This window comes from Larus michahellis, chromosome 12 (genome assembly GCF_964199755.1).
Source record: "Larus michahellis chromosome 12, bLarMic1.1, whole genome shotgun sequence".
NCBI lineage: Eukaryota > Metazoa > Chordata > Aves > Charadriiformes > Laridae > Larus > Larus michahellis.
The window spans coordinates 16,218,255-16,230,103 of record NC_133907.1 but is presented as its reverse complement, the minus strand read 5'-3'; the positions used below and the strand labels follow the sequence as shown (position 1 = coordinate 16,230,103).

The 11,849-nt window shown below is 57.0% G+C and overlaps 1 protein-coding gene across 3 annotated transcripts; it reads left to right on the top strand.

The window, feature by feature from the left end:
* Positions 1 to 335: 335 nt before the first annotated feature.
* On the top strand, positions 336 to 11,626 carry LOC141750407 (uncharacterized). Of its 3 annotated transcripts, XR_012589658.1 has the most exons (15): positions 336 to 584; positions 1,022 to 1,078; positions 1,549 to 1,625; positions 2,201 to 2,366; positions 3,187 to 3,293; positions 3,792 to 3,923; positions 4,850 to 4,994; positions 5,255 to 5,485; positions 5,721 to 5,914; positions 6,960 to 7,087; positions 7,158 to 7,454; positions 9,303 to 9,455; positions 9,882 to 9,995; positions 10,814 to 11,214; positions 11,276 to 11,626. XR_012589658.1 is itself a non-coding variant. In XM_074605420.1 (14 exons), the coding sequence occupies exons 1-14, from the start codon at positions 486 to 488 to the stop codon at positions 10,853 to 10,855; spliced, it is 1,815 nt and encodes a 604-aa protein (XP_074461521.1). In that variant the 5' UTR covers positions 336 to 485; the 3' UTR covers positions 10,856 to 11,626. The 3 variants fall into 3 exon arrangements, 2 of the variants coding, with proteins under 2 accessions (XP_074461521.1, XP_074461520.1); XM_074605420.1 differs by having other exon boundaries at positions 7,285 to 7,454; positions 10,814 to 11,626; XM_074605419.1 differs by having other exon boundaries at positions 7,285 to 7,454; positions 9,300 to 9,455; positions 10,814 to 11,626.
* The last annotated feature ends 223 nt before the right edge of the window (positions 11,627 to 11,849 follow it).

Below are 11,849 nucleotides of genomic sequence, written 5' to 3'. Positions count from 1 at the left end.
CCCGGCTTCCCCGTTGCCTGCTGGCGGCCCGGGCCCTTCGCGCCGCCCGTCGGGGAGGACAAGGTCCGGGAGCTCCCCCCGGGCACGTCGGCGTTTCGCCCCGGGCCGGGCCCCCCGCTCCCGCGGCAGCCCGGGCCGAAGCCGCAGCCTCCGGCAGAGGCTCCGGCGCTGCCGCCGCCTTCCCCGGGCGACGGCCCGTCCCCGCGGCCCCGGCTCTCGCCCGCCGTCTCGGGGCCCCCCCGACACGCGGCTCGCGGGGACCGTTTCCCCCCGCTCCCGCCCCCAGCGTCGGCCGGGGCCGGTAACGGTCTCCGAGCGGAGCCGGCCGGAGCGAACCGCGGCCGGAGCGGCCTCTTCCCCCGCGGCAGCCCCGCAGCCCGCAGGAAAGCGCCGCCGCAGAGCGGCCCCGAGCGAGCCCGTCCCTCCCGCCCCGCGGCTCCCGGCGGCGCCCGTCAGGCGGCGGAGCCCGGCCGGCGAGCGGGGGCATGGCGGCGCCGGGCCCGGCCTCCCTGCAGCGCCGGCTGCAGAGCTCGCAGGAGGCGCGGCACCGGCAAGCGGTGCTGGTGCGGAAGCTGCAGGCGAAGGTGAGGAGCGGGGGCGCCTGCCCGGGGGGAGCTCCCCGAGGCCGGGCCGGGGTGCCCGCGCCGTCCGCGGACGGGACTCGGCGGCGGAGCCCTCGGGGGGCGAAGGCGCGGCCCCGGCGGGGTCCTGCCCGGGCCCTGCCCTGCGCTGCCGCGGGCGGGACGGCGCCGAGCCCGGAGCTCGGGGGAGGGAGGGAGGCCCCGGGAGCCGCCCCGCCCCGTCCCGTCCCGTCGGCGGTCACCCCCGAGCCGCTCGCCGGGGCTTGGCCGGGCTCGGGGGAAGCGAAGCTTCCCGGTCCCGAAGGGACTCGGTGTCGGAGCGGCAGCGCCGTGGCGCGGGCTGAGCTCGGGCTGCAGAGAGCGAGAGAAAAGCCGGTGCCGGAGGAGCCGGGTCCGTCCCCGGCTGCAGTCGCTCATCTTCATGCCGTGTCTGCGCCCAGGTCCTGCAGTACCGGACCCGCTGCCGAGAGCTGGAGCAGCAGCTGGAAGCAGGAGCGGTGAGTGCGCAGGGCGCGAACTGAAGAGAGCGGCCGGAGCGTTCGGGAGCGAAAAAGCTCCCCGAGCCATGGCAGGGGAAAGCGAGATTGTGCTCCCGGAGGGTTTCAAGAAGCGCTGCGAGTTTGCCCGCCCCTGTTCTGCCCAGTTGCCGCTCTCAGAGCAGCCAGCAGTCCCAGAAATGCAGGATTGGAGTTGTGTGCGGGAGTGCTTTATTGGCGGGGAGCGTTTCGTCCTGGGTCTCGGGAGAGGGCTTTGCTGCCTGTTCTAGGGCTGTCTCTGAAATAGAATGGGTGGACAGACAGTGTTTTGGAAGGCGAGAATGCTGGCGTCGGGCAGAGAGAGCTGGCTCTGTGCTTTTCGTTCTGCTTGCCGGCTAAAGCAGAGCTAGGAAAGAAAGGGCGGGAGCGTAGGAGAGCATTCCTGGGCTTCAGGTGGAAGAATTGGACCAACCATTCGCTTTCTTCTTCAGGGATGCCTCCCAGGCAGGTGGGAAGGCACGGAGGCCCTGGAGAAAGCCCTGCTTGAGGTGAAAGAGGAGCAGCAAAGGTACAAGGAAGAAGCGTTCCCTCCTACTCGGTATCCTGGATGCTCACGGCAGGGAGGGAAAACCTGTTAGTGGTAGGCAGTCTCCGCAAGGGAAGTGTTGGGGCAAGCCCTTTGGAAAGGAGAGAGGTGCACAACCTGTTCTGTGGGGCAGTAATAGTGGTGTGTGCTGACCGCTTCTGTTTGGAGCGGGGCGTTCCTGCGGGTGAGCTCCAAGGGTCCCTTTCCAGCCTAAACGCTGCCCTGGTGCAGTAGGTGAGGGGCTGGGGGCAACGCTAGAGAAAGGTGATGCGTCCAGTGATGAGGCAGCACGAAGGGGAGGCAGCCGTCGATTGTGGGCATCGTCCGAGTTGCAGAGGAAGGGGAAACCCAGCCTGTAGGTGGAAACTGAAGGCTTAAAGCAAGGAGAAGCAAACGAGTTGGCCATGACCCAGAGATCTTAGTTCATCCTAGAAAGCGCTTTTCCTGCCTCTCAGTTTGAGAACAAAGTCAGTGTTGGGGGAGCCGGGAAATCCCGGGGATGCTGCTTGTGGATAGGGGTTGTTCAGTGACCTCATGGCTGTTCCTCCCTTTGCAAGGTGCGAGGATCTGGCCGAAGCGAACAGTCTGCTGCGGGAGCACCTGGAGAAAGCGAAAGAGGTGAATTCAGCCCTCAAAGAAGATGTTGGAAAGCTGACGGTGGATTGGATGAGGGCGCGGGAGGAGCTGGAAGCGAAGGAGCGCGAATGGCGCCAGGAACGTGAGGTGAGGCTCAGCTGCGGGAATGTCAGAGGTGGTGCCAGCGTGGCATGAGAACGCGTTTTGTTTCTGGCCCAGAGAACTTGCTGTGAGAAGGTTGTGGCTCTGTTGAGGATGTGTTGGTGTTGACGAGCAGAAGAGAGGGGTTGTCGCGGATGGAGCGATAGACTTCACTCCTAAGAGAGAAGCAGCAATATATTTATTGATATAAACCAATGATTTGACCAAGTCGATAGCAGATGCGACAGTTTTAAGAGGGTGCTGGGGGAGTGTCAGCAAATCGTGGTGACGGAAGAGGCCCACCTGCTGTGGCCGTGCTGCTGGGTCCTGAAGGCAAATGCTTGCTGCTGCTGGACGCTGTAGGGCAGCGACACAGGAGCGCTCGTCTTTTTGATGGTTCTTAAATCTCTGTCTAGAGCCGTGAGAGCAGAGAGGTCTGTGTGTTTTGAGATTCAGAGCAGCCAAGGGAAGAAGAAGACAGGCCTCCGTCACCGCTAGCAAATGGGACGGTGGTCTTGGAGGGGCTTGTCTTTGTCTTCCTCCACCAAGAGTGTGAGACAGCTCTGCAAGGCGAGGTGCTGACTCGGGGTCAGCTTGCTTTGCTGATGTCCCCTCCCGCAGGAGAAGGGTGGATGTTGCCTTCTTTGAAGGCAGGTGGCAGGTCTGCTGGGGCTGCTTCTGCGGTGCCTCTTCAGTCCTTGGTGCCCTGTCGGAATAGTTATTCAACGAGAGCTGGCGATGGTGGTTGTGCTCTCTGCCAGCGGAAAGACTCATACAGTGATGGCGGAGGCTGAACTGGCATTTCTTTTTGTCTTTGCATCTGTAGCTCTATGAGAACTACTTCAGGGGTGACCGTGACCGTCTGCTCGGGCTGTGGCATCAGATGGTCACCTTCCGCCGTCATTTCCTGGAAATGAAGACTGCCACGAACCGGTGAGTAGAAGTTGGGGCCCGATCTCTGGCAGAAAAGATGTACCTTCCCTTCACACCTCTCTGAGGTTCCTTTCTCACAGTTGCCTTCTACACAAACAAGAGCAGCGTAGCCGTGAGAGTGTCTGCTGCTGGTGTCAGCAGGCGACTTCAGACTCTGGGTTACTGTCAGCCATTTATCTTCCTGGATGATGAACCTTCCTTAATGCGTCGAGCGTGCCTTGGTTCTTGTGTTCTTTGTGCTTTTTCGTTACGCCGTTTTAGGCTTATTCTTCCTCCACCTTCCTGAAAAGTTTATTATGTGGCTGTTGTCGTGAGCCTCTGAGCAGTCGCTCGCCAAGGTGTGTCCTGACCCCAGAGTGTCAGGGGAATGATTTGTCCCCAGCCGAGATGTCATCTTTCCTGGCAGCTTTTCCTCTTTGCGCCATTACGTGCGTGAGAAGCGAGTCAGCTGATAGAGACGGTGGTGTGAACGTTGGCTCTTCCTTTGTTCTTCTGCAGAGATTTGTCAGAGCTGAAGGCAGAGCAAACGAGGCTTTCTGGGTCTGTAATGGCAAACTGCTCCCGTCTAAACTGCAGCGTGATGTCCTTCCAAGCCAAGGGGGAGCTGGAGAAGAAGGAGCTTCAGGACAGGTAAAGGTGTTTTAAACTTTGCTGTTAGCACCGTTCTCTTCTGGGGCTGCCTCTTGCATTCATAGATGGGCTGTGTTCACATTGCAAACACACCCGTTCTGCACGGCCTTGTTTCTGTCCCGAGTCAAACGGTTGCCTTCAACAGAAAGGACGGCAAAAATCGTCTGACTGCCAGAAGCTCCTCTGGGTAAGACCAGACTGGCAAAGAGGTGGCGTATTCCAGTGCTTTTGCTGTGAACTGGTTCTTGGTGAGCAAGCGAGAGCAGCCTAAAGAGAGCTCTGTCTCTGCTACAGCCCTTTTGCTCCCCGGGGCGGTGCTAGAGGAGTTGGCAGGAATTTGCCCAGCACCATCCTAAGCACTGTAGCACCTCTGTGCTGACAGTTCCTTGCGAGACTGAGTGCAGAAGGCCTTTGGGGCAAGAAGGGCCATTTTGCAACATGCAGCGTATTAACCGGGACCCTCCTGTGATCCCATGGTTATTGGATTGGACATTCATAGCCGTCTCCCCAGACAGCTTGCAGGGCCTTGGATTCATTCACTGCAGAAGGCAAAAGTAGTTGTGGGAGTCGTAGTCTGGACTTTCAAAGTCTGTTTTAGCCCAAGAAGAACTTGTGCAAGGCTTGTATTCAACGTATGAAAGAGGAGAGAGAGAACTAAGAGGCAGGAAGCTGTTGCCAGTACCTGAACGTTTTGGAAACGTTCTGTGATGTCTGGAAGCTTGATTTACTTTCTCAATGACGAACGTTTCATCCATGACAAAGAGCGATGCAGCTCTAGTCAGGAAATGCCAGTGGTGTTTAGGTGTAGGTCCAAAGCCGTTGGAAATCATTCCAACTGCCGTATCTGGGACACAGTATGTGCTCCTGGTTTTGGAAACGAGAATGTTTTTACATTGACAACTTGTTTGTCTTTCCCCTTCTCACAGACTGAAGGACTTAGTGGCACTCGAAGACAAACACTGCGTGTTACAGCATGAGTTGGTAGTTGCGAGAGAGGCGCTGGAGGAATCGCACCTTGAGAGGGATGTGCTGAAGGAAGAGAAGCGTGAGCTTAGAGTGGCCCTGGAGAAGGTATGGCCACCTTGTGATAGCAAGACCAGCACAGATGCTTTTTTCGTGTCAGTCTAGGCCAGGGAACGTGCTGTTCTCCTCCTTGGGAAATGGTGATGAGACCACGCAGGCTCCTTGGGGTAGTTTGTCGGCACGTGCTTATTGGGAGCGCTGACCTGGGAGTATGTCAGCGAGACGCAGGGGATGTGGAGTTGCTGCTCTCCTCTTCTTCAGAGTAAGTCTTGCTGTATTTAATTTCCTCTGTGCTTCTGTGATTGCAGCTGGAGCAAGAGAATGAGGCTCTGTTGTGTAAAGTGGATGAGACGGAGAGAGCAAAGATCTCTGCCCAGGAGAAGCTGAGCTTGTGTGAAAGAACAAAGAGCGAGCTCTGTGCAGAGAAAGGCCACCTGGAGCAGCTGCTGAAGAAAGCAGAGGAGCAACAAGAGGAGCTGCGGGTAGAGCTGGGCGTCCTGGCAGAGGAGAAGGAAGAAGCCCAAGAGAAACTCCTTGAGGTGAGACCAAAGACCTGGTGCTTCTGGGTGGGCATGTGGCTGCTTGGCTGGGTGAAGCTGTGCGTGTTGGCCTCCTTTTTGGCTTCTGGTAAGTTGCAGAGAGAGGACTGCATCCACGACTCTACTGTTCTCCCGTGTGGCAAAAGCAGCAAACTGTGTAGCTCTGGAGCCTTTGTCTGGGGCAAAAGCCAGGGCTGCACGCAAGGACTCTCACTGCCTTTTGTCCCGCTTCCAGGTTTCCCGCCAGCAAGAGTCGTCTCGCAGTGGCCTGGAGCAGTTGCGCCAGGAGTCCTCTCGCCAAGGGCACGCGCTGGCCGAGGTGTGCGCAGAGAAGGAGTTGCTGGTGCGGGAGAAGGCTGCCCTGGAGGTGCGACTGGCAGCCATGGAGCGGGAGAGACAAGGCCTTTCGGAGCAGCTGGCAGAGGCCAGGTAAGGGCAGGGAGGAGACCCTGGGCAGGACGTTCTTTAATGTCTGTAATGGTAAAGGTGACAGTGGTTCCACGGGGATCGATTGCATCCTGTGTGCTTTTCACATGTTTTCGCTTCCACGGACAGAAAATGGAAGAATTTCAAGCAAAAAAAAAGTCTACCTTGATTTGAAGGTTATTTTTCTGACAGCTGAAGCTGGCAAAGCTCTCCTGAGCGTTGGGCTCATGTTTATGCCCCCTTACGTGTTCCTCTGTGACGTCCACAGCAAGCCGAGTGGGCTCTGAACGGAGCCATAATTAAACCACGCAGACGTTTCACAGAACGTGAAGCTTCTCTCTGGTCTTGGATTCTTGTTCTGTGCATTTGAACATCGATCTCTCCTTGTAACGTAGTTTGAGGTGGGATCTTCAGAATTGACGGCTATTGCTTATGGAGGTTGTGAGCAGGACGCTGCCCTTCGGGAGAAGCCAGAGGCTCCTGCAGAAAATGTGGAGGGCCTTCTGTTTCTAAGCTAACTGGTGTTAGTGTGGTGCAGGAGCTAGAGCTGGTGACACCAGCGGCGGGGAACCCTCTCTTGAATTCTCGCCAGCCTTCAGGGGTTCGTGCCCATCACTGATGTCTGTTAAAATGGACATAGTTACTTTGGCCTGCCAGAGACTGGTGTAATCGGAACTGTGTGCTTGTTCTCCTTCTTGAAGATACGTCCTCCGTTGTCCATCCAAGTTTTGCTTGCTGGCACAGGCTTGGTGGGCGCAGCTACCCGTGTGTCGTGGATCAGACCCCAGCAAGTGAAGATTTGGCTATTGCAGTCCAATTCGGCTGGGCTTTCTGTGTGCTGCCAGGTGACAAGGGAAGCCTGGCCATCCCCTGGCAGGGGCCCGCATTGCTATTTGGAAGGGCAGAAATAGGCTCTCTGTGTAGGAGTTTCCACGCGAGCCTTTTTCCGTAGGCAGGGGTAGGGATCTTGCACCGCTTCTTCCTGGAACAACTCCCTGTGGGTGTCAGGAGCAAGCAGCTCCTTTCTCTCTGTATTCACGATTTGCAGGTCAGGGAAGGAGACCCTGGAATGCAGCCTGTTGGAGGCTCAGCAGCACTTGTCTGAGCTGGAGATCAGCAGGAGTCATCTCGAAACCCAGCTCCACGCGGTGGCGCAGGCCAAGGAGGTGATCCAAGGTGAGAGCCTCCCGTTTCTGGTGACCCCGTGCCTGGGGAAGGTGGTATGAAAGCAGCTCTCTGTCCGCAGTGCTTCTGAGGAGTGAAGGAGCTGGAGACAGACCCCTCCTCCACGGAAACTCAAAGGGCGTAAGGTCAGTAAAGTCAGAGCCGCTGTTTGTGCAGACTCTGACTCTTGCCATTTGTCGTGTTTGCAGGGGAAGTGAAGTGCCTTCAGTGGGAGCTGGAAGCGGAGAGGTCTCTCCTGAAGCGGGAACGGCAAAACATGGCGCAAGCGCTCCTGCAGAAAGAACAGCAGCATACCGACACCCTCAAAGTTCGGGAGGCCGACCACCAAGGGGAGATAAACAAGCTCCTGCAAGACGTGGTAGGAAACACTATGCTTCTGAATGCTTCAAGCCAGCTTTGTGGGCTGGCTTTAGGAGAAGAACAGCCTGAGCGTGGGAAATGGCAGCAATGGTCTGTCCCGGGCGACACGGTGCCGGGCCAGGCAGCAGAGCCAGTGGCTCGTCCTGGAAGGAGCGTGGAGACCCCAGGACTCTGGTGGGACAGTAAATGCAGGCACGGGTTGCGTGTGGGCGTAAGAGGAGTTCAACAGAAGGTTGGGTGGTCCCCAGCCAAAGCACGGCAGCAAAGGGCTGGGATCTTAGCAGCCTCCCGCCCGCCATGGAGTAGACTCCTAACGCTGCTGCCAGCTGCAGGCGGGGGAACTTTGTTCCTTCCTTTCTGTCCTTTGGCGGCTGACAGAGGTGTTGGAGCAGACGGAACAGGCCCCTTGTTCCTGGTACTGGCGTTCGCGGCCTGTCTTGTGAGGAGGGCACGAGGGTCTGGTCCCTTTCTGACCCTGCAGTCCGTCTGCACCTTTTCCTTGATGAAAAGGGAGCCGAGCTGTGACAATGGAGGCTGTGAGCCTACGCTGTTCTGAGGAGCTTGGCTGAGACTTCATCAAATGACTGAATGGTTTGGGTTGGAAGAGACCTTAAAGAGCTTCTAGTTCCTACCCCCATGCCAGTGGGACACCTCCCACCAGCCCAGGTTGCTCCAAGCCCCGTCCAACCTGGCCTTGAACCCCTCCAGGGATGGGGCAGCCACAGCTTCTCTGGGCAACCTGGGCCAGCGTCTCACCGCTCTCACAGCAAAGACTTTCTTCCTAATATCTCATCTCAGTCTCCCTTCTTTCAGTCTAAAACCGTTCCCCCTGAGCCCCTTTAGGGACTGGAAGGGGCTCTAAGGTCTCCCCGGGGCCTGCTCTTCTCCGGGCTGAACCCCCCCAACTCTCTCAGCATGTCCTGACAGCAGAGGGGCTCCAGGCCTCGCAGCATCTCTGTGGCCTCCTCTGTCCCCGCTCCAACAGGTCCGTGTGCTGATATTCATGGCCCCAGAGCTGGAGGCAGCACTGCAGGGGTTCTCCCCAGAGCAGAGCAGAGCAGAGCAGAGGGGCAGAATCCCCTCCCTCGCTCTGCTGGCCACGCTACTGGGGATGCAGCCCAGGATACGGGGGGCTTTCTGGGCTGCAAGTGCACGTTGCCGGCTCTCATCGACCATCACCCCCAAGTCCTTCTGCTCAGGGCTCTCTCAATCCATTCTCTGCCCAGCCTGTGTTTGTGCTTGGGCCGAGGAGAAAATGTTTGCTAGTAATTCACCATTCAGCTGCTCAAACGCTTTCCGTCAAGCCCAGAACTAATGAAAGAACTACGCAGCTTGCCGTTAAAATGAATGCGAGTCCAAGAGCTGTGCGTGGGTGATTGGTTCTCTCCTATCTAGGCAAGATGAAGCAATGTGTGGCGGTTGGGATTTGGCCTGGAAAGGGCACAGTTGACCAAGCGAATGTACTAAACGTAGTAGAATTTTGTAAGGATGGCTGAACAGCAGCGACACTGATGGTGCTTAGAGGAGGCTTTCAGAGATGGAGACTCCTGAGGTCCAGCTTTCCCAGGGTATTAGAGAGAATGGAAATGGTACCGTTGGCTGGTGAGGTTGAAGGCTTCATTGCGCTTTCAGGGTGTTCTTTTGGCGCAGGGATTTCTCCGAGGTGATGTGGAGGAGGGCCCCTGGGAAGGCAGAGTGTTGTTTTGGGCTGTGGGCCGGGAGGAGGAGGAGAAGGGACGTAGCACTGTCCTTTCCTCCATGGTCACTCTCCGCGATGTGTTGACTCTGGCCCTTCTCTCCTTTCTGTGGCACCACTCCCATCATCTGCTCTCTGAATGCCCAGCAGGCGATTGCAGAAGGGCAGCGGCTGTCCTGGCTCTCGGAGAAGAGACTCCTGTCGCAGCGGCTGGAACGTCTGCAGCGAGCAGTTGCAAGGCTGGACCGGGAGAAGACGGAGCTGAAGCAATACAGTGCTGAGCTCAGGAGGACTCTGGAGGAGGTAGACCAGGCTTTCGCTGCCTCTGCGCAGCATCACGGTCCTCTGGAAGACACCGCATTTCCAGAGGCAGCACTGTGGAGTCCTCGGCTTGTTTCCTTCCCTCTCCCACTGTCCCCTGTGGCCACACGCTTTTGTCTTTTCTCTCTCTTCTGGCACCCCGTTGCCTTCGCAAATGCACGTTCACTGCGGTACCAGCCTTCTTGCCCCAGTGTCCCCATACACACCCACTGGACACTCTTGTGTCAGGAACTCTTTCCTCCTGCTCGCTCTCTTCCGTGGGCTGCTTGGAGTGCTTTTTGGCCCCAGCGTTCTGTGGTGCAATTCACAGTCTGTGAGCAGCCATCTCCTTGCCAGGATGTCCAGAGGTCCTTTTGCTCCTTGTGTGGTGGCAGGTTTCTGTGACCCTTTCTCCTATCCAACGTGCAGGTGGAACGTGAACGGAGGAGGCTGAGGAGATATTGCAGAGGTCGGGCGCTGCCAGATGCAGGCGGATCTTCTCTCTCCGAGTCTGACCAGCACAAGATGCTGGCGTCTCAGCAGGTGAGACCAGGATCTTCCTTGGTGGGAGGAGGCTCTGGCCAGATGGAGGAACGATGGCAGCAGCCCCCCAGTATAGACCGGGTGAGGAGCAGGAAAGCTCTCATCCAGAGCCGCTGTGGCTGTGCTGATGGGCACAGCTCTGCACGATGCTGTGGCCCGAGTTTTGTTTGGCCATCAGGAAGGGAGGCCGGCAGGCGGTGGGAATACCCAGTCAGACGCGTCCCTTGGCCATGGCCAGACAGCATCGTTCCCCGAGGTCTGGTCTCTGTGGGTCAGGCAGGGTGGGAGAGGGATTGGAGGAAACTCAGAAAACGGAATGGATGGGAAATAGAGAATAGTCTAAGGACGTTCCCCTTGAGTCTTGCTCGTCTTGTTGAGCTTTCCCATTTTCCCTTTTCACGCGCTAGCTGTCACGTTTTCAAGGCAGATGAGAGCAGAAGAGTTCCTCAGTGCCTTGTGTAACCAGTAACTCTCCTGCTGAGGAAAAAGCCTGTGGCAGTAAGGTGGCAGTAGCCCCAGTCTCTCCCTTGGAAAGGGGAGTTGGGTGACTTAATCCTGTAGGAACCTCTCTCTCTCATATCCATGGGATGTCTCGGGGTTGTACGTGTGAATGGTGAGCCAGAGAGAAAGTCAACGTGTTGATAGTGTGAGGTGAGGCCAGGGTGACTCTGGGAGCCTGTGACTTCCATTCCCCGAAGAGCAAGTGTTTGTCGGGGCTGGCGTTAGAGGGTGCGTCTTCCCCGAGAGCCGGTACCGTGGAGCTAGGGCTGGTCCTACCAGCGTGGGCTTGTCTGAGCTCGGCCTTTGGCCTCTTTCAGGTGTCCCTTCCGCAGACGCAGCTGGCGCAAGACGGAAAATAGAAGCGGGACTGGATTGAGTGCTGTGCAAAGACCGGCCAGGAACTTGAAGACCTTGAAGGCCAAAGCTGCTGCTCCGGTGGCAGAGACTCGGGAGCTGCGCTGAACCTTGTCCTGCCGCGGAGCAGCTGCAGCATCGCGGGGTTCCCGTCTTGGGCCCTTCCCTGGACTGTGTTTGTTTTCCTGCGGGCAGGGGGGGTGCATTTGTTCTGTTTAGATTTTGCAGCATGTGCTAGTGATAGTGGGGGTTTATGTTTCTGTACTAAAAACCATTTTGTACTATTTCTGAAGGGAAAAGGGAGAGGGGTTTTTATGTTTTTGTAATAAAAGCCATTTTGTACTGTTTCTGAAGGAAAGAGAGAGTGGGGTTTTTACCTTTTTTGTAATAAAAGACATTTTGTACTGTTTCTGAAGGAAAAAGAGAGTGCTTGGTACATTCATGGGTCAGGAAAAGGTTAGAGTAGGGATGTCAAAAGAATATGGTTAAAAAGTTCCAGGAGCGCTCTGTATAGAATTGTAGTAGAACTTTGATGGAGCTTGAGCTGAACTCCTGAAATTAAACCTTAATTGGCCTAATTAGGGGGATCTCCCAAACCGTTCCAAACTTGGACTTGAATGCATGTGTCTGATGAGGGCTGGTAAGGGAACTGTAGCTCACCCATGGGCTGTATCTCATCACTGTGAACCTGGGACTGTCGGAAACGCGTGGTGTGCTGGCTGTTGTTAAACGCCCGGCCCCCGATTCTGCAGAACTGAAATAAAGCCAAATATCTCGACTCAGTGTGTTGATTGGTTTTTGCCCAGCGGGTGAAGAACCCTGATTTAGGGCCATCTCCTCCGGCCCTGGTTTTTCCCATTCCCTGCTTGCAGCTCCCTTTGGGTGAGCCCTGGCACCGGCTGCTCGAACCTGCTCCGCTGCACCGTTCTGGGCCTCCACAATAGAGCTGCCTCCCCGCTGCGCAGCGAGGAGACCCAAAGGCCATGTGGCAGAGCGGTC

Excerpts from the sequence above, each read along its gene's own strand:
- LOC141750407 (XM_074605419.1), top strand. The coding sequence starts at position 486 with ATGGCGGCGCCGGGCCCGGCCTCCCTGCAGCGCCGGCTGCAGAGCTCG. Across the intron at positions 3,294-3,791 it reads ATGAAGACTGCCACGAACCG|AGATTTGTCAGAGCTGAAGG; the intron begins GTGAGTAGAAGT and ends GTTCTTCTGCAG. Across the intron at positions 7,088-7,284 it reads GGCCAAGGAGGTGATCCAAG|GGGAAGTGAAGTGCCTTCAG; the intron begins GTGAGAGCCTCC and ends TCGTGTTTGCAG.